Raw genomic sequence first — 26770 nt, 5'->3', positions numbered from 1 at the left:
CTCTTTATTTACCCTTCTTGGGTGTTTATACCATTACTCTCTTTCTCTCTCTCGCGTTCTCAGCTTACAGGTCCCCTGTTTACGTGAACGGTGATTTGTCAACACCCCTGTTTTGGGTGTACTTACCCCTGTCACCTGCCATCACTTCCCACACCTGTGTCTTGAGGGGAGTTCGTCTTGTTGCGTCGTGAAGGAAAGAAAAACGACATATCCTGCAACATTGCAACTTTCAACCGAGCGAAGAGGATCTTCTTGCAAAAGGAAGAACTGCATCACCAGTAATGTTGCAACTTCAACTCCAGCCAGTGAGAATTTATCTGGATAAGTATAGCAGTAAAATGTTTAGTAACTTCTTGCTTTGATCAGAAGACATTATATTTTTATTATTTTCTGCTTTGAAATCATATAATACTTGTTGCCAAATTTACAGCATTCCCATTTTACTTTGTATGTTAATAGTGTAGTTTATATTGATAGTCGTGTGTATATATATATATATATATATATATATATATATATATATATATATATATATATATATATATATATATATATATATGATTACTATGCAAATATCACTTAGAAACAGCCATATTTTTGTGATATACATTTATTGAAAAGTTTGTAAGATCAACAATGGACTGGTCATTTACTTTGTACATACTTAAGATCCTAACATATACAAATGACCTTAAAAATAAAGTTAAGTGGGAAAAACTTCTCGTTTTATTGAATCACCACATGCACATAGTTCAAAATAAAATCGAGGAACGGAAGTATATAAAAGTTTATCAAAAGTATATAGCAGTATATAAAGTGATATAAAGTGACATCCCACTAGGCAGGCACCATAATAATGAAGCTATTTTGTATCGGTGTAAAGATAGGTAACGTCACCACCTTTAAGAGCAGGATGTGTCTGTGTTTGTGTGAACTTACGTGTGTACAGTATGTGTTTATACCCCTTTTTCCAAATGCTAGACCCATCATAGCAAAGCACAGAATTTGGTAATGAAATCAGCATGTCGACAGCAATATAAAGAGTAATGCCTTAGTTTAACCAACGATATGACTTCGTTGTTGCTGTAGGACTTCGGACATCATCATATTTTGACCCCGAGTCCTGTGGGCAAAGGTTTCTTCTTCGTCGGGCAGTTGTTGGGAGGGTGGAGACTGTAAGCGGGTGGCAGCTCCCTGATCTCCCCCGCGTGAGCGTACGGATTCTCGCAGCAGAGCCTCGTGTGCGGGTACGTGGGAACGACCACCGGAATGAGAGCCTGTCGCTTGATGTGTTTGGAATAGGCACGCACCACGCAGCAGCAGTAGGTGCAAACTATCGTGGCGAGGACGCATGCCAGGAGGTCGTACGTCCGGCGAGTGAGAGAAGCCCTGACGCCTGCCCAGACGATGGCGCCAATCACCACAACAGAGAGTACCAGCCAAGGCACCAGCAGCCCGCTTCTCTCCTGCAACAGAGGTATGGGAATGAGCTACAGGGAGGTCAATGTCTGTAGAATTGTTATATTACAATGCGGCAAAGCGGTGCACTGTACAGTAATGAACATCAAGTTATATGTAGTAGTTGCAGAAGGAAGAAGAGATAATCTATAAATATTGAGGGCAGTCTATCGAAACAATGATAAATGACCTATTGAAACAATGAGAAATGACGGTTGTGCAGCAACATTTGTGAAAAATTTAACTTATCTATTCCAATAAAACTTCCAACATCGGATAACCTACTCGATTTTTTCTTTCTGTATATTGAGAAAAATAGAATAGCAAGTAGCTAGAGTTTCCATTTACCTTTATTTCACTCCTACAGGCCATTTGATGATTGTTAGAACCAGAACCGTGAAAATCATACAAGAAATATATATATTTTTTCAGATAAGGCAGCATTATTCGTTTCAGGCAAGCCACATCAGTCTATGGGTCTATGGTAATCTTTCTTCTTTGGGAGTCAATGAGTAGGAAATGAACTGGATAAGATATAGGAGGGGAGAGGAAGTGGAAGACTGACGTAATGCATGGTGAAAGCAAAGGAGCCCTTTAGCAAGGGCTGGTAAGAGAGCTTTAGGAGGTTGATGGAATGGCAGCAAGAGAAGCTTCTTTGCAAGTAGTTTGCAAATTCTGAAGCATCTAAACAGTAGAGAACATTGGCATAAAACTCCAATTCATGCGTTACCACCTTCATTGACATTCCAACGGCCTGTCATCAAATGCTTAATTTTGTATAAATTCTATGTAGTTTTTGTCCTAATGCCTTGTGCGCGAGTTGAGAATCGTCTCATTCCCTGATTAAAATTCTGTTTAACACTGTTGCATATGCTCTTCAAATGTATTTGGTATTGAAGTGCCCTAGCGCAACTCGACAGACCTTACCTTGACAGCTCCAACAATTAACAGGACCGAGAAGACGAAGAAGAGGAGCCACACAGACACTTGCACATACACGAAGATTCTTGCTGTGAAAACAATAAGAAAAATGCATTTCCATGGAACAGTATAAAGAAATTACAAAGATATCCAGCTATTCTCCAACAATTAAAATATAGTACTATTCGGTCCACCATTGATAGAAAGCCAAGCCGAGTTCCCTCAGTTCGTGGCTTTCATAGAGTCTGGAACAGTCCGTCTTTCTCTTTTGTAACGAGTCTAGATTATATAATTTATTCGCAAAGAATTGCAGATAACTAAAACAGTTGCTACTTTTGAGTAGAAATTTTACAAACTCCAGATACGCCTGAGTGTTCTAGATTGAAAACCGAACAAGGGAACTACTGTATGACTTCCTTATTGAATGTAACTACCGTGAACGCTAATTATGATCATATTTATACAGCTCTGCTTTCTAAGTCACATTTTGACATTACTATCTTCTAGAACAGGCAAGACTCACGGAGCTTTCGACACCACATATCATTAGCCTACCTGCGAGGAGCGTGGAAGCATCTGAGAGTTCTTCGCAAGAAGGCAGTATCCCCATGAGATCCTTGGCCCTCCCTCCCCTGCAGGCAGTCACGTGTTCCTCTAAAGTCCCAGCTGCTGACCCGTAGCCTACCGTCAGCAGGCTACTGCAGATCTGGAATAATAAAAGTAATATACACAATGATTAAGTTGCCTTGATGTATCGAAAGACAATCATTTCTATTTCTTTTAATATCTCGAGAAAACACTGAACGAGAATGAATAGAATCAGCAGTGATTTTTGCTGCTTAAATATACTGAGACTTCTAAATCTCATTATGCAATGAAATCACCGTTTGTTTTTTTCTTCATTGTATTGCTCTTAATGTTATGGGGAGTTGAAAATAATTTGTTTAAATATTGCCACTTAATAATTTTTCTATTGAAAAAAGATCAAATGGAAACCTACATTAATTGACCAAACTCGCTGTAACTTAACTTCTTAAATATGTTTTCTTTCCGAGAGATAAATTTTCTTTCGGATTTTCTGTAAGCTTATTTATTTCTCGATTTAGAAAGTCTGCCTAGACCACACCACAAAGTTTTCTTTTATTTTTATCGCTAATAATATATTACAACTATTTTTCACGCTCGCTTTTACTAAAATTACTATATTTACATCTCAGGTTTTGTGCTCGTGCCTTTGTATCTTCTATTCTTGAAGAAGATATTTTTATACTTTCTTTCTCAAATTGACCAGCCTGTAAATAACACACCACTAACACTTTTTTTCTAACACTCGACCTCCTTCGTGTAGCAAAGTTTTTTTTTTTTTAATGCCGTTGGCTCTAAATGTTACTTGCGCCTCCTAATTTAGCGCTTGTGACTATAACTCTTTATCCCTCTGGCTGATGAAAGAGACTTTAATGACACAGCTCCCATCTCAAAGTGCCTCCGTGTTCCGGCCTCTAATTTTGAGTATTTATGATTCCTTGGAGTAAACATGTGACAAGGGGCTGAAGGTCATACAATATTTTCGTCGTGGAAATTGTTACTCCGCTCCATCTGTCAAACAAAGGCGACTGTGCATAACCATTTTTTTCCTCCTGTATTTTTAGAAGACTTAGTTCACTCTATCAAATGGGAAACTGTTGCTTTTTCATATCATGCTTATTTTCAGCCTTTCTTTAGTGCTGCTTATGGCTATGCTGTGTAGAGATAATATGTATTTTGTCTCTTTTTAACATTCGGATTCGTTATTTGTATTTTCAATGTAATTATTAAGTCTTAAATTTAGAAGATCGTTGCATCTTTTTTCCTTATTCCTGATTACACGCTTTCGTAAGTCTAGCTTTGTGGGCGACTGAAGCCATCGTTAGATTTTGTTTGTGCTTATTTGATTTTGTTTTACCTTATATTTGTAAAAAAATAATTTAACAATAACTCCATTGTTTCATTGCTTGTTCGTCAAAAGGATCATAAAAATTAAATAATAATGATTTGTAAACTAATCACTTCCGTTTTCTCTCTCTGTTGTACGTTCAGGTTAGTTGTACCTCGAAAACAATTGTTCGAACGCGGATGTCAGCAGACGTGTAGTTTGAAATTGATGGACTTTCGATTAACACGTGTTCGTGAAGAGTTGTAATTCACTACCTATCCACAATCATCAGAACGAAACTTTTAGTGTCTTGAAAACAATTATAATTCTAGTAAACCACGTTTAAAAGCTCCGCTTTCGAGCAATCATTTTTTCAGAGCAGCTATTCGGACACGGTCGTACCAGTGGTTTGACTGCAATGGTCTATACGACTGGTTGACCCTTTGAGTGCTGTGTAGTTGTTGGGGATTCTAGTGAGATATGAGCAATAGCAGCAGTCTTAAAGGATTGAAACGTATCAGGATGTCTGCTATTTAAAAAAGAAAGATGAATGAGAACAAACAACGGCCAACGAAGACTCAATTTGAGGACAAGAAACAGTTTTGATTCAGAAGGTTAGCTCCCCAACTAAGGATGGTTGTTTCATGAAGAAGTGACTTTTAGCCATGTTTTACGTGTTTTAGTGCGTGGAATTTTGAATGGTAAATGAATTCCTAACTAGTGTGAGGATGGAAGTAATATTCAGGTATAAATATAAAAGCAGAGAATGAATTGTGGATATTTAAAATGTTTTTATAAGCCTAGCGCATGTTTTGTGGTGTAGGCTATATCTGGTCCTTCCATAGCCTATTTGTGCGCAGCCTATTAACCAGGTTTAGAATAAAATAAATAACGGCAACCGTTAAACTAAAAAGCCGTTTGAGTTAGTGTACGCAGTGGGTAACCCACAACTTCCCGGCTGATTACACAACCTGTTGCTTGTGTCTAATGGTAATTTGATTGAGTACGAGGAAGTTGGCGTATGTTACCAACTCCAAGAGCTAGGCGTTCCTGTACGAGGAGAAATTTGCAAGAATATGTAATGGATTCGGCCGACATTGGAGATGTAAAATTGGTCTACAGCTATAGTAGCCTACTGTGGAATATGGAACTTTGTGCTATGAAGGATTACTGAGAATTAATGACGATTACAGCTGTCGTCAGCTGAAGGACAGTTATCGCCTTCTCCAGCTGATGGTGAGTGTTAAAAGTAATTTGATTATAGGCCTAGTCTTTTTTTAGCTGTCGGTAAATATCCGTAGCATGTATGATTAAACCCTTTATTTTGCTGCTGATTGGCCGATGAATCTGAATTGTAACATCTGATATCACTTAAAATATACAGGCTATAGTATAATTATTAGTAATGTTATGAACATTACTAATGTTTACAAGGTATACTATTCCATTCATGAAAATTCATCACGTAAGCTCATTCATTATCATTGTGTTTATTATTTTATATAATTAATGGTTGCTTATACGTTATTTACCAGTTTTCATCAGTTATAAAGATAAAAACATAATTTTGTCTCGATGAAGTGCTGCATCGAACAGTTGTTTGTTCTAGCAGTTACCATTCAAATAAGTTTCGGTATTTGCACAGAAGAGCTCCGCCCGGAGATATCTTTTTTAAATATTTTTTTAACTGAACAATATAGGAAAGATTGTATATAATAACAATACAGAAAAGAGTGTATATAATGCAGTGCAGATGAGATAACTTGAGAAATTTATCGTCTTTTGTGAATGCTTTTACGTTCATACCCGAGTGGTTCGTACTAAACACGGCGCCTAAGCGCCTTGCGGAGTTGTTCTATAGAATTACCGTTTCCAATCTTCTACCTCCAAGCAAATATCTTTTTGAGTTTTCAATAATACTGTTTTCAAGTGTTTGCTTTTGAAGAACTGTTTTCGATCCTTTTTCGAATGATTCTTTCAAAAATAACTTTGTCAGTTTTAGAACTGTTGTACGATTTGGAGGGACTCCTTTTAGCGTTGGGAATATTCTCTCGAAAAGTAAAGGCTATCTGAAAGAAGTTAAAGGAGAGTACCATGGATTACAAAAATCTGAGGACTGATATAAAAAATGTGTCATGATGAAGTTAAAAAAAAAAAAAGGATAATATGTCATGAGTTTTCTGTACAGCCACGGGATATAAAGTTCTTAGTCTCGGCCCATGATACTCAGCCACGGTCCGGTGGTGGCCTGTGTTGTTGGCGCCTGTAGCGGTGACATAAGTACGATTATGGCTAACTTTAACCTTAAATAAAATAAATACGACTGATAGAGGGTTGCAATGGATGTTTGATGATTGGAGGGTGGATGATCAAATAAATTTGCATCCTTGAGCTCAGGTTTTAAAATCTGAGGTTTAAAAATCAATAGTTTTCTTTTTAAAAAACTAAAAAAAAATGCATTTAGTGACGGGATGACATAATATGATAAGAAAATTGCACATTGAGCTGCGACAAGTTTGAAAAATATAATTCTTAAAAAAATATTAGGGGGCCTTCGAAATAATTTGTCTTTCTGAATAAAAAAAAAAAATCCATCTTATTGATGTTCCAAGGGTGTCTAATCAGTTGGTAATTTTCGTCCATTCATTAACTTTATTGACACACTTTTCGCAATTTTGGTATTCATTTATCCTTAAACTTTTCCACACAAAATTACGATGATCAAAATTTTCATTATCTTAGGTAAATATCGCAAATTTCACCTTCCACCCATATTCCCTTTGTCTTAAAAACTTCCACCACAATCTTTTACTCCTTCCCAAATTTTTTTCACCAGTTCATCCTTGAACGCAAAACCGGTAGAGAGCATAACAAACCTCTTGACTTAACCCCACTTCAAATGGAGGCCTTCATTCACAATGGCGTCTCCTGAGTCAGTTTTCATAGAATGTCACCTATATCATACGTTCTCAAGAATCTCACCCACATAATGTGTTTTGAAGTACCTCCACTTTCCCCTTTATCTTTTTCAAGGTCCATAGACGCTGCAAGAAGATCTCTCTCTCTCTCTCTCTCTCTCTCTCTCTCTCTCTCTCTCTCTCTCTCTCTCTCTCTATATATATATATATATATATATATATATAATCACAAAACATCGTTATTTGTCCCAGTTCTCGAAAGACTTGGGAAGAGAATCGCTAATATACAGTGTAGTCTTTTTCAGATATGAGTGATATTTTTCGAAAAGAGGTTAGCCCTTTTTAGTTTTCCGTAAAAGAAACCTATTGTGCCGGCTTTGTCTATCCGTCCGCACTTTATTCATCCCGCACTTTTTCTGTCCGCCCTCAGATCTAAAAACTACCGAAGCTAGAGGGCTGCAAATTGGTATTGATCATCCACCCTCCAATCATCAAACAAACCAAATGGCAGCCTTCTAGCCTTAGTAGTTTTTATTTTATTTAAGGTCAAATTTAGTCATAATCGTGCTTCTGGCAACGATATAGGATTGGCCACCACCTGGCCGTGGTTGAAGTTTCATGGGCCGCGGTTCATACAGCATTATACGGAGGCCAACGAAAGATAGATCTATTTTCGGTGGCCTTGATTATACGCTGTAGCGGCTGTACAGAAAACTCGATTGCACCGAAGAAACTTCGGCTCATTTTTTGACTTCTCTTTATGGTCACTTAAGAATCTCCTAACACTAAGGAAAGATAAAGTTTGGAAAGAGCGAAAAAATGAATGTATTTGAAAGCTTCCGACGACATTGTATGTACGATCGCATTATTAAGAGGGAAAGCGAGAAGTGAAATGGGTGGGAGGTTTCTGACAGTGGTTAATAATTGTCGTATTATACTTAAAACAGATCAGGTTGTGATCGTCCATACAGATATTATAATATGATAAATGAGAATCTGTATATTTGATGTTTTAAAATAGTTTCTGCTAATCTAAGCGCATAACACATTTACCGTCGTTATGTGCAATCATTTTGTGTTGGAGATATTCCGAAATGATGCAACTCTTAAAAAAATATGAATATACTGTAGCCATTGTGTATATCAAAAGGTCTTTATCCGCTAACAACTTTGTTTTTAAAAAATGGAAAAATTTGATTTTTTTTACGTAACTAGATCATTGCATCATTCAAACAAGCTGGCGGTGTCCTGAAACCATTTCCTTTAACCATGAAAAATTCAGTATGATGACGTGACGATGAGCAGAGAGAGAGAGAGAGAGAGAGAGAGAGAGAGAGAGAGAGGAGGTGTAGTGAGAAAATTGAAAATTGAACACCGTTGCCCTCGGTGAACTGAAGTACCACTTAATGCCAGGGAGTTCGGCGCTCTCTAGTCTTGTATGTCAGTGACTCTCTCCCCTCCCCCTCCCCCCCTGTTTATCACAGCCACCACCATCATTGACTACAGCCAACACCTCCCTCCCCCATCCAACCCTCTCAGACTCTTTCCCATGACATGAGGTATTTCCTCGGTCTAATGGACGAAACGAAACTGAACCGTTCTCTGCTGCAGTGAGGGAAGTCTTTGAAATCCAACCCTTATCAGTACTGTGACGTTCCGACTTTATGAGTGTTAGCTAATATGGTACGCTTTTGATTAAGGCTTTTATTTTTATTTGGACCCTTCCTCCTCCTTCTGCATTTTCTTATTCTTCTTCTTCTTCTTCCATTTTCGATGGGGAACTTTGGGAACCTTGTAAATATAGATGATAATTGTGAGAGTGATTGACTGTTATTCAAGTATTTCAAAAAATAACAACAACAACAAATAATAATAATAATAATAATAATAATAATAATAATAATAATAATAATAATATATAGACATATATAACAGCCACAATACCAAGCTACATCTTTAAACGCCTGCCTCCTTCATTAATCATCCCAGACTCGCGGTAGGTGATATTCAATCAACCAGTTGTCTCTGTCACTCTCTAAGGGAGGGTGGGCGGCTTGGGCGGGGAGGTAGGCAGGGGGAAATATAGTTGGTCCCGGGGGGAGGCTTATCCCATGATTAATTGGGGAAGGGGGTGAAGTGAGTAGGACCTCCTTGAAGACCACATGCAGCGTGGAGGCTTAGGTAATGGTTCCTGAACAAACATCCTCCTTGATCACTTGTTCGTGATGTCATGCCTTGAAGAATGCAGTTGCGTCCAAGTTATTCCGTCATTCTTGTGCGGCGACTTTATTGCTTGATGGAAGATTCATGATTATATACGGGCGTCGCAGCGACGGTGGTCACTGACGCCAATTTACTTGAGGACTTCGCCTTTCTTGACGCCCTATAATGAGTGGGTTTTATGGTAATTGATGTTTCGTATATACATGAGACATTTAACCCGTAGGGGGTTAGTGCCATCAGGGCACCTCACGCGGTGCGCTGTAGGCATTACTTAAGATTCTTTGCAGCGTGCCTTCGGCTCCTAGCTGCAACCCCTTTCATTCCTTCTACTGCACCTCCGTTCATATTCTCTTTCTTCCGTATGACTTGCTACCCTCTCCTAACATGTGTTTCGTAGTGGAACTGCGTGATTTTCCTCCTGTTGCACCTGTCAAAGCTCTTTTACTCTCAATTTGCCTTTTTAGCGCTGAATGACCTTATAGGTCCCAGCGCTTGGCCTTTGGCTCACATCTTATATTCCTTCCTTCCATAAGACATTTAGATAACAGCGTCCCTAACTTGTTTTCTGTAAGTCCATTAGCTTTTCCCTCGAGGGACAGGGCTGCCTGTTCCTGCAGGCCAGAGCTAGATAAAGACACTGGGTTTTCTGTCTGGTTGAACTTTTCCATTGAATTAAAATTCAGTTATCCAACACGAAAGCATCATAAATTTTGTGCCAAGTATATTTCCGTCAAGAAGCGTCATTTGTTTCCGCCGTGGGAGGGTTTCGAAGCCTGGTCATGGATTAGAGTATGTGGGTAACTCATCAGTTCCCTTTACTTATACATCTGTTGTTGCTTAGAAACCTGCATTATTCCGCTTTTTTAATCACGGCGCTGAATGCTCGTCACGAACCACCTTCAGGTATTCTGAAGGAAGTTGTCAAAATGGCGTAACTTTAGCTTCTGGTTTTCATATAGGCTATATATATATACATGCATACATATATATATATATATATATATATATATATATATATATATTATACATACATACATATATATATATATATATATATATATATATATATATATATATATATATATATTGTATATTATTCACATGCAGAATGCATTGTGGCATGAATCCTAGTTCCGTCTTCTTGCTCTGACGCGAAGAAAATAAGAAATCGAGAAATTAATGTGTATTAATCTCTCTCCTTTCCTTCTTTGCATGCCCCAAATGCCTAATCGTTATGCCCGATCCCCTCGCACGCGACAGACATCTGGCGTCGTTATTCAAGGTCCCAGCTAATTGTCTCTGGTAATTATCACGGCAATAACGGCGCGTCATTGAATCAGAAGCTATTTGCTGAAGCATCTTGGCACATGGCGAGGAGACATGGTTTGAAAATACGTCTGTGATGGAGAAGTGTAAGATTTGCGGATATTTTTAGTGATTTTTAGTTTTCTGTAAAAGAAAACTAGTGTGCCGGTTTTGTCTGTCCGTCCGCACTTTTTATGTCCGCCCTCAGATCTTAAAAACTGCTGAGGCTAGAGGGCTGCAAATTGGTATGTTGATCATCCACCTTCCAATCAGCAAACATAGCAAACTGCAGCCCTCTAGCCTCAGTAGCTTATATTTTATTTAAGGTTAAATCTAGCGATAATCGTGCTTCTGGCAACGATACAGGATAGGCCACCAACCGGTCATGGTTAAAGTTTCATGGATCGCGGCTCATACTGCATTATACCGAGACCACCGAAAGATAGATCTATTTTCGGTGGTCTTGATTATACGCTGTATCGACTGTACAGAAAACTCTGATTGCGCCGAAGAAAATTTTCGGCGCATTTTTAACTTGTCGTAAGCCGTCCTGTACTGCAAAAACAAAAATACATGGAGGAAGCTTTACTGTGTGTGTGTGTGTATATGTCTCTGCTTACAAGTGCAATTGCTTGCTATATTCGTTTTCCGTGGAAGAAAGCAGATGGATTTTGTCGCTATAAGAATTAGAGGAATTTATTTCTGGTGGTAGAAATTAATTTCTCGTCATAATGTGGTTCGGATTCCACAATAAGCTGTAGGTCCCGTTGCTAGGTAACCAGTTGGTTCTTAGCCACGTAAAAATAAAATCTAATCCTTCGGGCCAGCCCTAGGAGAGCTGTTAACCAGCTCAGTGGTCTGGTTAAACTAAGGTATACTTAACTTTTCGCTATAGGAAGACGTTAGCGGCTGAAATCATATTTGCGCCTGTAAGTATAAGGAAAAGAACCAGTCGAAAATGTCAGTAAACATACCAAATGAACTTGCAAAGAATAGATATGAGTAGATTTCCCACAAGTGGAAAAAGAATTGAGAATAGGGATAAAAGAGGCGAAGTATATCAAATATAAAATAGTAATAGTCGGCAAACACATAAACAGACACATAAATACATAAATTAAGAAAACTATGAAACATTTAAGAAATAAATGAAAGCGAGGAAGAAAGGTATTTCAAAATAGCATTTATTAACTTTTAAGTCTCAGCGTCCATGAGAGGAAAGGCGATCCTGAAACTAACTCCGTGATTGTTAAGATAAAAAGCAACTTGGCTCCTTCTTAAGTGTACGGCCCCGGATCCTTGAGTGGCCATTTGATAAGCTGGCTTTCTAATAGAGAGAGAGAGAGAGAGAGAGAGAAAAAAGTAAAGCAAAAATACGAAGTGCAAGAGAGATGTATTGTATATATTTAGCTATGCTCCATTTTTACATTTGACTTGGTGGGTCAAGTCTTTTAGTTTTCTGTAAAAGAAAACTATTGAGTTGGCTGTGTTTCTGTCCGTCCGCGCTTTTTCTGTTCGTCCTCAGATCTTAATAACCACTGAGGCTAGAGGGCTGCAAATTGGTATGTTGATCATCCACCCTCCAATCATCAAACATACCAAATTGTAGCCCTCTAGCCTCTGTAGTTTTTAGTTTATTTAAGGTTAAAGTTAGCCATGATCGTGCGTCTGTCATCGCTATAGGTGCCAACAACACAGCCAACAACCGGGCCGGGGCTCAGAGTATCATACAGCATTATACGCTGTACAGAAAACTCGACTGCGCCGAAGAAACTAGCCACAGTGCCACAGTGACTGACTAATATATAATATATACCGGTATATCTATATATGTATAATATACAGTACATACATATTATGTATGTATGTATATATATATATATATATATATATATATATATATATATATATATATATATATATATATATATATATATATATATATATATATATATATATATATATATATATATATATATATGTGTGTATATATATATATATATATATATTGTGTGTGTGTGTGTGGGCGCACTGATGCACAGACATAGCCTACTTATAAACTACACTTATAAAATACTCCTGCTCTTTTTTTTTTTTTTTTTTTTTATCAAATTAATGACCACTTGCTCTACCCTCCTGTGGTTTATTGCATGAAAACGAGATACCGTCACTGTTCAATTTAAGATGAACTCGAAGGCAGACGCTTATAAACAACTGTTCTCTTTTGTGTGTCAGCTTCTGATGGGTCCCGCTAGGGTGTAGTTGGAGGTGTGTGTGTGTGTGTGTGTGTGTGTGTGTGTGTGTGTGTTGGGACTTTGGGGAGGGGGTGTTGTGGTTATCTGTACCCATTGGCCTTCGATCCTTACCCCAGTTCAAGCTGGGTCTTGATCATTAATTAAAACATTGATTAAAATTTTGTGACTCGCTTTCATTAAATTGTTTTCATGGTTTTTCTAGAGATGCTAATTGTGTGATGGTTGTTTTATCAAGAAATTTTTATTAAAAAATATATTTATTTTTAATTATGATTTTGCTACCTACGGTTAAGGTTGGTTGTCACTCAATAATTACAGTTCTCTGTTTAACTTAGTTCTTGTTAAATTGTTTAGTGGTGTGGCCTGTGGACTATTGTATTTGTGTGAGGGTTAGGCCTACATGAAGATTGTTGATAAGTTTCTCCTATAATTCTTTTTTATCTTATATTTCAAACTTTACCAAATGAGGCTTTGGTGTTGTTTAATTATTAAAAAGACAAGCAGATAAAAAAAATCGATAAGTAAATAGCAAATATTGTTAAATATTAAGTCAGAATGGAGGAAGGGATATCAAGTGGCAGGTTCATGTAAGGAATAGGGAGTTGAAAGGTGAGAAAGAGAGAGTGCGGAAGGATAAAGGGATAAAGGAAAGGAGGAGGAGGAGGAGGAGGAGGAGGAGGAGGAGGAGTAGGAGGAGGAAGAGGAAGATCGGAAGGAGGAGGAGGAGGGAAGGGGAGGAGGAGGAGGGAAAGGGATGGGGAGGAGGAGGAGGATGGGGTGAAGGAAAAGGAGGAGCAGGGGGAGAAGGAAGAGGAAGAGGAGGAGGAGGAGGAGGAGGAGGGAGAGAAGGGTAAGAAGGGTGGGGAGAGGAGGAGAGGAAGGAGTGACAAGGTAAATGGAGTCGGCTAATCTCATCAAAGCATTCCTCCCTCTTCAACAACCTCGTTCCTGTCAGGTCTTGGGAGTTACACATACATTGTATGTATGTATACGTATTCATATACATACACATTTATACACACTGTTCTCCACATCCATTTTCCCCTCCTTAATCCCTGTCACTCCGCCTCGTTATTAGCTTTGGCTGCTTTCCCTGTTATTTAAGTCAGCTGAAGTACAATGGATTGTCGTGTTTTAGGCGATTACATCTCTTGATGATGTTGTCACGGTCTTTGCTGTAATCTTTGTTTTATTCATTATTTATTTGTTTTTGTATTGGTATACTACTTGTGGGCGTTTTTGGGTGGTTACATGGCCTTTTGGATGTGCTATGCTCATTATGGATAATAATAATAATAATAATAATAATAATAATAATAATAATAATAATAATAATAATATCTGATGTTCCCAAAGAATTTTTTTGTTGGGGGAGGCTTGGCCCGGTTTTGCGTGAAGGTCTAAGATAAACTTTCAAATATAAAAAAATTGCGAAACAGTAATTTTAAAACAATTACTCTACAGACTGAGAACCCTATGCTTCTTCACCAGTATATAAAAAAATATTCCACAGTACTTTGCTTTTTCAACCTTTAAATCTGTTACTGATTATCTTCTTCCAGTACAGCTAGAATCTCTAAGCACCCGTTCTGCTTAATCAGTTAATTTTCTAAAAGATGTATAAAAGCTGTTACTCGTACTGTCTGTCTACGGTTGTGTCTACGGTTGGGGATAGTGCCGTCAGTGCATCTCATGTGGTGTACTGTAGACATTAATTAAGGTTCTTTGCAGCGTGTCTTCGGCCCCCCAGGTGCAACCCCTTTCATTCCTTTTATTGTACCTCTCATATTCTCTTTCTTCCACCTTACTTTCCACCCTCTCCTAACAATTGATTCATGGTGCAACTGCTTTGAGGTTTTCCTCCTGCTACACCTTTCAAACCTTTTACTGTTAATTTCCCTTTCATCGCTGAATGATCTTATAGGTCCAAGTGCTTGGCCTAAATTGTATATTCATTTCAATTCAATAAATTGAAGAGAGGAATTCCCTAATTTGAAACCAATCTTGAAAGGTTGTTCATTCACCATTCAAAGGCAAAAGTGAAGCCATTTTGCCTTTTTTAAAATTAATATAATGGTACTCATGCATACACACACACACACACACACACACACACACACACACATTTATATTACAGTATTATGGTTAGTCAAATTCCTTTTTGCAATCTGTGTAACTTTTTAGGTACAATAAGTGCTGACAGTAATCAAATTTAACGGGGTATCATGACTACCATAAGGTTATCTCGAATAATTTTGATTTTTAATTGCTTCTCACTCGTGATTATACAAAATCTATCGCAGCGTTATACCAATTCTTGAGGAATCTATTCACCTCGTCATTAGCTTGCTTGCATGCCGAGGTGGGCATTTATTGTACTCATACGCTGTATCTCTTACTTATTGACAATACTCGTAATAAACCAAAATAAATACAATCAGTTTTAGTTTTCTGTAAAAGAAAACTATTGAGATGGCTTTGTCTGTCCGTTCGCACTTTTTTCTGTCCGCCCTCAGATCTTAAAAACTGCTGAGGCTAGAGGGCTGCAAATTAGTATGTTAATCATCCACCCTCCAATCATCAAACAAACCAAATTGCAGCCCTCTAGCTTCAGTAGTTTTTAGTTTATTTAAGGTTAAAGATAGCCATGATCGCGCGAATGGAGACACTGTAGGACAGGCCACCACCGGGCCGTGGCCGAGAGTTTCACGGGCCGCGGCTCATGAGCAATACACTGTACAGAAAACTCGATTACGCCGGAGAAACTTCGGCGCATTTTTTACTTTTTTTATTGTGTGCACAGAAATACGTACACACAGACATGAAATACTGCACGATATTAACTTTATTAACTTGAATATAATATTTACAGATCAATTTCATTAATCTTACAAAATATGTGAACATATCACATGAGATGGTGGAAGGTTTGATCAGTCATTCATAACATTCACTTTCGGAATGTGGAATTTTCTTTCCTCCGTATTTCCCACATCTTGAAAAAAGTCTGTCATTACTTCACTGAAAAAAAAACAGTAACAAACAAGTTTTTTTTTGTATGGCCTATACTGATTTGGGTGCCATGCCCATCTAGGTATTAAAAAAAAAAAAAATTAAATACCCCTAAGTAGTCTACAATGACTCGTGACCTCGAGACCAGTTAACCTCCTTCCATCCGAAGGTTCTTCCTGGAGAGAAGGATTCCTTCAGTATAAAAGTAAGAGAAGGATTCCTTCAGTATAAAAGTAAAAGAAGATCCTTCAGATAAATGTGATCGAGATTCCCCCTCAGCGAAGAAATTCCGACGGACACTTCTGTCATAAGGAGACGATTGACGGAATAAGAAATTAGACGGTCTGATAAATAAATGTCTGTCTCAGTCAGATTAATTTGAAATTTGATTCTTCATCGGGTCATTATCTTAATCCTTAGCCTATCTGGTGCACTTGAAATTCGTTTGTTTCATTGTGTCTTTTTGTCGATTCCTCATCCGATTATTTATACTAATCTGTAATTTTTAAAATTTTTTTCCATGTTTGTTTATATTTACTAGCCTGTTACTTGTTTGTGTTAATCTGATGTTAATATTTATTTTTTTACCTGTGATTTGTATTCAACAGTTTGTGTTTACCCTTTTATATATTATCCTTTCTTTTTTCCCGATTACATTTAACATTTTAGTTCCTTCAGTTATAAAAAAATTAGAATTCTGTTATTTCCATTATTGCCGTTATCATGTAAACAAAGGAATAATTAACGATTGTAAGGTCAGAGTAATTGGAAATACGCAGTGATGAAGAAAGAGTTAATTTTTTTTCGTTATTAAAAGGCCAGTAACAGTGTAAAAACTCGAGTAAATATGAAAGGAATTTTACATCCGTTCACAGACGACGCAGTTGTTTGGTCCTAGTACAGATGTCCACATAGGCCTCTTGTAATGCTGGTAGAAGGCAAAATTAATCTAAATCAACCATTCAACCAACCATGTGCTGTAGCAGACATCTTCAGTTCTGGATGATTGTCGATTTATATATATATATATATATATATATATATATATATATATTATATATATATATATATATATATATACACATATATATATGTATATATATAGATAGATAGATAGATAGATTGTTCAGTTCGTTTCGTGTTTATTTCGTATCCAAGATATATACACCAGTAAAAAATTATAGATAGACAGATAGATAGATATAAAACTCTCAATGAATTTTTAATTATGGGCACATCACATTAAGATATCGAACAGTTAATCTCATCAGGTTTATATAACTTAATTTATGCAGAAATCACACGTCAGAATTGGACATTTAACCTTCTTTTAGGGACGTAAAACCAATAGTTCACTTAAAATTACTTATAGAGGTTTTATTCATTCACACTTATCAGTGACAACATTTATTAAAGCAGTAAAACATGTCCCCATATCCCGAGCGCCTTTTTTATAACTAAGAAATGAATTTTACCTTGATTTACAACCCTCTGGATCAGTTGAGATAAGCCCGAATGAGCGTTTTATGACTCCCAAATGGGATCTTTATAACTCTCAGAAGAGCTTTCAACCTTGACGGGATGGACTTTTTTTTTGTACTGCTCTGTTTAGGGAAGAAATTTAAGGCGCGAAATAATTTTTAGATCTGGAGTGTAGTCATGAAACTTTTTTTCGTGTAGTGTGAAACTTAGGAATTAATGTTAAATATAATCAGGGTGGTTTATAGTGAAGTTAGTATTGTAGTTCCCTAAAGCAAGAAAGAATAATAACCCCGGTATTGCATCAGTGCACCTCACGTGGCGGCGCACTGTAGGCATTACTTAAGGTTCTTCGCAGCGTCCCTTCGGCCCCTAGCTGCAACCCCTTTCATTCCTTTCACTGTGCTTCCGTTCATACTATCTGTCTTCCATCTTACTTTCCACCCTCTCTTAACCTTTTCCTCCTGTTACACCTTTCCAACCCTCATTTACTCTAAATTTTCCTTTCAGTGCTGAATGATCGCCAAGGACCCAGCGGTTGGCCTTTGAACTAAATTTTATATTCCAATTCAGATTCCAATAACAACACCGAGAAAAAAAAACCTATGCTGTTTAGCAGAGCTTTTGTCAAACCGAAGTGACTACGAACATTTAGTACGTATTAGACGTTGCCACTTTTCCCAAATTTGAGTCATAAAACCTTGAACTAAGTTGAGATATCGTTTAGATGTGGCTGGCACTTTGCCACATCTTCTCTATACCAGGTCAGAAAGGGTAAACAGGTTGGCACTATTGTAGACTGAACAAGCTAGAACTATAAGTTAAGTATACCTTAGTTTTACCAGACCACTGAGCTGAGTCACAGCTCTCCTAGGGCTGGCCCGAAGGATTAGACTTATTTTACTTGGCTAAGAACCAATTGGTTACTTAGCAACGGGACCTACAGCTTATTGTGGAATCCGAACCACATTATAGCGAGAAATGAATTTCTATCACCAGAAATAAATTCCTCTAACTCTTCATCAGCCGGCCGGAGACTCGAACTCGGGCCTACCGAGTGCTTGTCCACAGCTCTACCGACTCTCTCAACGAAGAGCTAGAGCTATAAATGACTAGAAAAGACTAAAGGAGGTTGACAGTGAATGTTTATTTTGTGGTGAAGTAATCGAAAACCTAGAGCATTCCCTATCTGGTTGTCCAACATAAAACAGTATTAGGAACAGATCTGGATTCGTGTAGCAGCCATATTAGGAAGATAAAGAACTAATAGCAGATTTGTCTAAAGAGGATGTGGTAAATAGGAAAGGATTTATAAAAAATGTATGGTACTACAGAGAAAATGAGCACAACCGAAGGCTAAAAGGAACGAGCCTTTTCAAAGGCAAATGCACACTACTACTATCGGGAATTTTGCAGCTTAAAACCCTTAAACAAAAGGCAAAATAAGGAGAGACTTATGCCATGAAGTTTGAATTTGGAACACTTAAAGAGAGAAACACTTTGTTTTATTTAAAAAAAACTTACGAAGTATAGCAGTTAGAATGAGAAACACTTTTTTGTGCAAAAAACTTACAAAGTACAGCAGTTAGAGAAACACTTTATCGTGCAAAAGCAAAGCACAGCACAAAAACAGTCAACCCAGACGCGGTGTGCGTATAGGGGACAGCCCTCTGTAGTTAGGCAAGTGGCATTTGATGTAATATTTTACACACCTTTTCCACCTCTGTTGGCTACTAGACAGAAGTCGTTATCAGGGCTGGTACGGTACTCGGGTAGTGTTACAAAATATAAATTGTTATACATGATTGCACAGAGCAGCGTTACAATGTATAATTTAGAAATTATTCCTTAACAGCCTGCACTACAAGGAGGTGTGATTTAATATGACTAAGGTTGAGCAGTAAGATGAAAAGGAATAGTGAAATTTTATATAGAAATAAGGTGGAAACTCTAGAGCAAAAACAAAAAGAGGAATATCCCACGACGTCCATAGTTAAAGCAACCCCATTTCATAAAAAAAAAAAAAACAGTAACCCTAGATATATTTCTGAAGTATGGGTGAAATGCCGGGTTGGGCAATAATTCTCTTCGCCATTATTAAAAAGAAGGTACTCCACTGCTCTTATCTTGTTTAAGCTTCAAGTCACCTGAAAACGAAATTCAAGAAGAAGGAGCTTAGTGCCTCAGAATACCGACCAAGCATCAAGCCACCTGAAAACGAAATTCAAGAAGGAACTTGTGCCTCAGAATACCGACCAAGCATCAAGCCACCTGAAAACGAAATTCAAGACGAGTTTAGTGCCTCAGACTACCGACCAGGTGGCGCTGAATGACCTCATTGGTCCCAGCGCTTGGCCTTTGGCCTAAATTCTGGATTCTGTAATACCGACCAAGTATCAAGCCACCTGAAAACGAAATTCAAGGAGGGCTCAATGCCTCAGAATACTGACCAACCAAACAACAAAAAAATAGACTGAATAACCGTCAAGGAACACTACTCTGACGTGAAATCAAAATATAAAAGAGATCCTGCTTGGTAGAGATTCTCATTGAGATAGCGGGGGCGGTGATAATCCCGATCTTTTAGAAAAATATCTGGAGAGCAGAGAGGCTGTCCGAGTAGATTAGACGTTCCTGGTAACAAGGAGGGATTAAAGAGAAGAAGAAGAAGAGGAGGAGGAGGAAGAAGAAGAAGAAGGAGGGAAAGAAGAAGAAGAAGAGGAAGACGCTGGATAAGAGGCTGGAGAAGAGGCACTGTGACATGTATAATGGAGGTTTATAAATAGCTCTCAGTCATCGCGTGATGGCCAATCCTGATTCATTTGCATCTATTGAATAGATTGAGTGGTCGGAGGAGTGAATGCACTGACAAGCTTTTTCTCGTCTCTCGTTTGCCATTTGTTCTCGTGTTTTGCCTTGTGATAAAAGGGTTCTCTCGTTTCCATCTCCTCCACTTTCTCTTATTTATTTTTTTTTGCGTTCCTTGAATATGATCAGGAGGATGTTACAGTTTTTTTTTTTTGTTTTGTTTTGTTTAGCCTTAAAAGTTCTTTATTTCTTCATCATCTTCTTGTATGTGAATTATGTTCAGTGAAGATATTTCCAATTCCTTGACGTCTTTGCATATGTTCAGAGGGTGACTGTTTCTTTACGGCGTTCTTGTCTGCCTTCGGAGAAAATGCCACAGTTTGTTTAATATTCTATTTTATTATATGTTCTTGAGAATAAGGACGTTTGCATATCCTTGTTTCCTTGACCTGAAGGGGACCACTCTTCTTCCACCGCGCTCAGAACAAGAACGTTTTCATATTATGCGAATGTTTAAAAGAGAGGTTTCCATCCTCACATTCCTCATTTATAAAACAACCTCCCCCCCCCCCTTACGTTTTTTTTATTCGAAGCTGAGACACAAGCCACTCCATTTATCTTGCTCCCCGATTGCAGACGAACTTTATTAACGATATAGTAAATTTGACGATTAGAAACACGTACACTATAATACAGAATACCGTAATTGTCCGTGCTTGCGGCTTAAAAGGTTAAAAGCGTGGACATTATTTAGTCATTCTCCACTGAAACATGCATGTCGCGATCATTCCATTACCTAATGTTACTACGTTACTTTCCTCGGTAACAGCATAGCAAGCATCTATGTCCGCGTGATCAGGATAAGGCAAAACACTTCCTCCTTTGTTAAACATCATCGTAGCACGAAGACAGTAGCTTTATATAAAGATAGTTCTTGTAAACAACATGGCTGAAAGCATCCACGTCCACATAATCAGGACAAGGCAGAACACTTTCTCTTTTGTTAAATCGTAACACAAAGAAAACGATAGCTTATCAGTTCTAAAACACGAAAGAAAATCAGGACAAGGTAATTTCTCCTTTATAAAAATATTTATTGTAAACAACATGGCTTAAAGCACCCACGTCCACATAATGGGGACACGGCAAAACACTTTCTCCTTTGTTAATCAGCATTGCAACACGAAACAAAACGGTAATTTTTTATAAAAATATCTCCTATATTTACGGTATCTAGTTCGGAGAATATCAGTACAAAAGACTAGCTGAGAAAAAAGGACGACAGAGAATCTAGAAGGAGGTTCGTAATTCCTGGCAATTTGTTGTCATCTGATCTCCAAATCATTCTCCGTATTGTTTTGCGACAAAGCTCGCAAAGACCTTTCGAACAAGCGGGACCTGTTGTGACCCCCTGCGAGCCAAGAACGCGGATGCGTGGACGCACTGAAGAGGTGCTATAGATGCACTTCACTACACTTGCATTTTAAAGGCCGCACAACATCTGTATAGGGTTACGTTTAATTGTCTGTTCGACTCGGGCTTGGGAACTCGAGTTACGGTAAGGTGAAGCTTTGTACATGGTATTTCTAAGAAGTAATTACGAGTTTCTTTTCTTATCGTCATCATGTGTCTATTTTTGGAAAGTCCTTTTATTGGACCTTCTGTGGTCTCTCAGGCGGTCCTCTTTGATGTGTGTGTTATAATTTAGAATTTTCTTGAATAACTAGCTGTTTTGTGCCGTGACTGAGTTTTAATGAGTATTTATTTAATTTATTCAAGAATGTATAGTTTTTGCAACGTATTCAGTGTTACGGGTATCGTGTGGGCAAAGGTCCTTTTGCCAATTTCTTTGTTGCGCATCTGCCCCTTTAATTAATTATCGACTATTCCTCTACGTGTACGGTACTTACGCAGATTTTCGAACTATGTCTACAAAAAGTATGGTAGATTTCTTGTATATTTCAACTTAATAAAATTCTGTACATCGATGTATGTCAAAACGCATACTTTGTGGTTTTCCAAATGTTGTATATGCACTTGTTCATCTGCATTGCATTTTAGTTGCCGGAAAGAATGATGCATTTCTATACTTCGGTGACAAATTTTATTCAGATTTATGAATAAATTCCGTGATAAATGGAGAAGAACATTATATTGGAGAGGGAAATATTTTTGAAGAAAGGAGAGGCAGAGGATTCTATATTTCTCGTGTTTCAAGATTTACTCACAGGGATTAAAGTGGCGAGCTTGCGGAGATAACGTTTTAATAATCCAGTTCATGAAACTGCAACGAATATTTTGTAGGTGAAAGCGATCTGTCGGTGTAGCCAATTAGAAAATAAATAAATAAATAAACTAAACAAATAAATAGATTAATAAATAAATAAATAAAATAAATAAATAAGTTAATGAACACTGTTTATTTTGGTCTGACTTACCATGCTGAGCACCCCGATGGCGACGACGCCTTTCTGTAGACTGACGCAACATCCACAACAACGCTGCATTTTCGATCCACCTGGAAGGAGGTTCTGGAATTAGTCTGGCGGATGAATTCTGATGGAATATGCTTTCAAGAATATTTAGAATAACAGTATGTGGTCTAATGCGTTACTCGTTCATAAAGAATAAATGTTTTCGATCCCTGGAAGGAAGATCTGGACCGTTTAGTTGAAATTTCTGGGAAGGAAGTTCTGGAATTAGGTCTGGCATATGAATATCGACTTGAGATGCGTACAAGAATAGGCTACACAGAATAACGGAATCAAATGCCTTTCCTCGTGCATAAACAACAAATGTTTTCGATCCGCATGGAAAGGAGATCTGGAATTAGCTCACATACCAGGAGCGTTTAGTTGAAAGTTCTGGAATCCACCTGGACGTCCTGGAATTAGGCCTTGCTTATGAATTTCGATTGAAGATACTTAAAAGAATACTTAAGATATAATGCGTTACTTGTGCGTAAAGAATATGTGGCATGCGTTTTTGATCCACTTGGAAAGGTCTGGAATTAGCTCTTATACTGGGAGCGTTTAGTCGAAAGTTCTGAAAATACGTACTAACATATACTTTAAGAAAGGTTAAACGGTCAGTGTGTAATGCAATAATATTCAAATCCATCCTCCCCCCTCGTCTCGTTTGGTTCAGCCGAGTTCAGATGTTCACACCAGTCACCCTGTATCTTTTAGCATCTTACTGTACCTACAAACCGCCTTTAGGCAAAGGCCCTTGCTGGCTTATGACTTAACTAACAAAACCAACCCTAGAAAAAGAATAATACAGTAAATAAGACTCATTTTTTATCTATCGGGAAGGACTGGTTAAGGAATTTCGCTAAAGATGGCAGAACTTTTATCGAGTAGCATATTGTGTTATTTCTGCATGAAGAATAAAAAAATTATACCTTTCATTTTAGCTTATCATGCAACGAAAAGTTTTAAGAGGAAGGGAAATGTAGCAGTCTAGCAAAAGGTGACAAAGGGTATCAACTCAGTCCAGCATCGCCATTTGTGTGGATGAAGGATCCAGAGATTTATTGACCAACTGAATCCTCTGTTTCTCTTAGTAGCAACGGGAACGTGTGATGAACATTCCATAGACATATCTAACTAGTGGAAAACTGCTCTGAATGAATTTACTGATAAAGTCTGTTATACGAAAAATTACCTAAATAGTAAAGGGAACTTTAGTGAAAAAAAAAAACTAAATACGTAGGAACGGAAAACCACGATTGAAAAGTCTGCGTCACAAAGGGAAAATTCTGAGCAACAGACAATCGAGAGAAAGTGATCTTAAATATCCTTTCTACGACGAATCGGAGACTGGAGTCCTAAGCTTTGGTAAATCAAACAAGAGATTTATCTCTTTATTTCCGTTTCTTATTGATCACGATACCTGGAATGGACTGATCCTTCTCTTAATCTCTTATTCATTATGATACAGAGGAGCCCCAGGAAATAACATGCAGTTAATCATCTATTACGAATTTTTGTATACAGTTGATTTTCATGAATGATTATCGTTTTTAGGACTTCAAGATTAATTAATGCCGGTGCTATCATTAGCGATAATTAAATAATGGACGATGTAGCTATGTATTATCAACGCTTACCTTTATTTTGGGGGCTTTACCCAGGAGTGCAACGTACTCTGATTAAAGTGTAATTCAAATATTTTGATAAATGATTTTTGGTTTCCGACAACCTTATGCAGTCGTATTACTGTCGTTATTTGCGTAATGTATGTCGCTGTAAACGTGTGTATTATTAATTCTTTTATTAATATTATCAGTATAATTACCGGTACTACTGTTATTAACGTCCATAATTCGATTATTATTATTATGATTTAAAGGTAGCAGACCGACGGGGTTTGACAGTGTGAAACAGCGAATCTTCTGTTTAACACGACAGGATTTTGTATTTGCGCGCGTGCGGGTCATTAGTGAGTGCGTATAACAATATTAGGTTCTTAACAGTTAAAACGTATGATGAAAGTAAATTTTAAAAGATTTGTTAGTCTTTGAAAAGGAACTAGGTGGACTTGTTTTCGTTTAACTATAATGTCTGTAAAGGGAATGAGGTTGCAGTTACCACACTCGTGCCCGGAACACTTAGGCTAATCAGCCAATTAATCAGTCAGTACACACACATATATGTATATATATATATATATATATATATATATATATATATATATATATATATATATATATATATATATAATTCATCAAATGTTGTTCTAAAGCAATTTACAAATGCCACATAATGATAATACACTGCAAATATAGACCCATTAAAAGATGCATTCACACAGAGTTAATCGACGAGACAGAATCCGCTCGATGCTTGCCCTACCTTCCTGAGCCGTGGAATGAAAAAGAAGTTTTGTCAGGTGGACGTCCCGCAGTTCGCTATAACGTCTCTTGTCTTCTTTCTCGTCAAACTTGGTGGTTACAGGTGGCGGCAGCACTATAATTCAATCAAGTACCAGTTTTCAGAGCTCAGAGGAAGATTTTGGAAGGCGCGATCTACCTATTACTGGGCTGCTGTGTTTACTTCTCCGTCCTGCGACCACAACTGGGGTTGTTTGTGTAATTTGAACTTCATAATCGAACGCACCTCACGAACCACTTCTCATCGCGCGGTCACCTCAGACTCTCGAAGCAAAACAATCCATCTGGAGAGATCGTATGCAAAGTTTCTTGCGTCCTTCACTGAGCGAGTTGTTCGTGACGCCAGGAACGCTGTTCATTATATTATCGTTTTGAATTTATTTAGCAAAAACCACTTGAATAGTCCGTGGCGTCAGAGGGAAAGGCGAAGGAACGACGCGCGTCGTCGGAATAATTGAATCAGGTACCGAGATGACGTCTCGAGCTCTAATGAGACGCGAGCGCTGACAGGCTCGAGGTGGAAGTCCCAGCCCCTGCTTCTTATGACAGGCAGACAAACAGATACCTTCGGCCTTTACCCTCCTCCTTAACCTTCTCCTCAACTTCCTCCTCCTCCTCTCTCCTTCAGCTCGCCCTCGAGGGTGACGTCTAAACACAGAGGGCAGTAGGTGTTTAGTTGGTGCAGCCGACGTGCAACGGCTGAGGGGGGACAAGTTTCCGTTGGCGGGGCGAGTGGCAGAATAGTGCCATTATTGCCAGTACCCCGTGTTATCATGGGCACGGAGGCCAGGAGTCGACAGTGCAGGACACCTCGATGAAAGGGGACCTTTGTTTTCTCTCTCTCTCTCTCTCTCTCTCTCTCTCTCAGTTGGTGCAGGCGATATAAACAAATATCAGAAGAAGCGTTTAAAAATAAATGTACGTATGAAAATTATTATCTAGATATATATATATATATATATATATATATATATATATATATATATATATATATATATATATATATATATATATATACAGTATATATACTTATTTTTATACGTATATTTATGTGTAAATGCTTCATCTTATACTTCTTTGTTCATATCGCTTATATATATATATATATATATATATATATATATATATATATATATATATATATATATATATATATATATGTATATATATATATATATATATATATATATATATATATATATATATATATATATATATATAAACACCCGCACTCTACGATTGGAAGCAGCAAGTATGAAAGAACATTTTTCAGGCGCCCAGGAGCGATCTCAAGGCGGACTCCCCCTGCGAGTCATTCCCCTGAAGGAATCCAGACGTGGAAGAAGGCCGCGCCGCTATCTGGAATCAGAAACGAGACGCAGCCTCCGAAGGACGCTCACGACGAACAACGAAGAACAACTCCTGGTTATTCTTGTCAAAACAACATATGCGCGGCGGAGGAGGCGGTTGAAAAAAACAGGTCCATTAAGATGCTGCATTGAAAAGGAATTCTTGTCACAACAAACAGTTTCCTCTGCTGCGAGATAATGAGTGGGAAGTGGAAAGTACTGCGCTGAGGGGCCGC

The 26770-nt window shown here is 37.9% G+C and overlaps 3 protein-coding genes across 3 annotated transcripts in view; 2 read left to right on the top strand and 1 right to left on the bottom strand.

The window, feature by feature from the left end:
• LOC136826979 (dynein axonemal heavy chain 2-like) overlaps positions 1 to 423 on the top strand; it is a 35893-nt gene extending 35470 nt beyond the window's left edge. The window contains exon 19 of the mRNA XM_067084598.1: positions 64 to 423. Coding sequence (XP_066940699.1) covers positions 64 to 191 — 128 coding nt within the window. The 3' untranslated portion in view covers positions 192 to 423. The remainder of the gene's footprint in view (positions 1 to 63) is intronic.
• Positions 424 to 594: 171 nt separating this feature from the next.
• Positions 595 to 25986, bottom strand: LOC136826978 (uncharacterized). The gene is made up of 5 exons (XM_067084596.1): positions 25148 to 25986; positions 22730 to 22809; positions 2935 to 3085; positions 2386 to 2468; positions 595 to 1466 (listed from the first exon to the last, which is right to left on the bottom strand). Exons 2-5 carry the CDS (start codon positions 22796 to 22798, stop codon positions 1104 to 1106), a joined length of 666 nt encoding a protein of 221 aa, XP_066940697.1. The 5' UTR covers positions 22799 to 22809; positions 25148 to 25986; the 3' UTR covers positions 595 to 1103.
• LOC136826977 (solute carrier family 49 member A3-like) overlaps positions 4676 to 26770 on the top strand; it is a 96562-nt gene continuing 74467 nt past the window's right edge. The window contains exon 1 of the mRNA XM_067084593.1: positions 4676 to 5527. The gene's annotated coding sequence lies outside the window, so the exon portion shown is untranslated. The remainder of the gene's footprint in view (positions 5528 to 26770) is intronic.

The sequence above is a fragment of the Macrobrachium rosenbergii genome, chromosome 41, assembly GCF_040412425.1.
Source record: "Macrobrachium rosenbergii isolate ZJJX-2024 chromosome 41, ASM4041242v1, whole genome shotgun sequence".
Taxonomy (NCBI): Eukaryota; Metazoa; Arthropoda; class Malacostraca; order Decapoda; family Palaemonidae; genus Macrobrachium; species Macrobrachium rosenbergii.
Note: the sequence above shows the minus strand (reverse complement) of the source record. Positions and strands in the feature narration are given on the sequence as shown.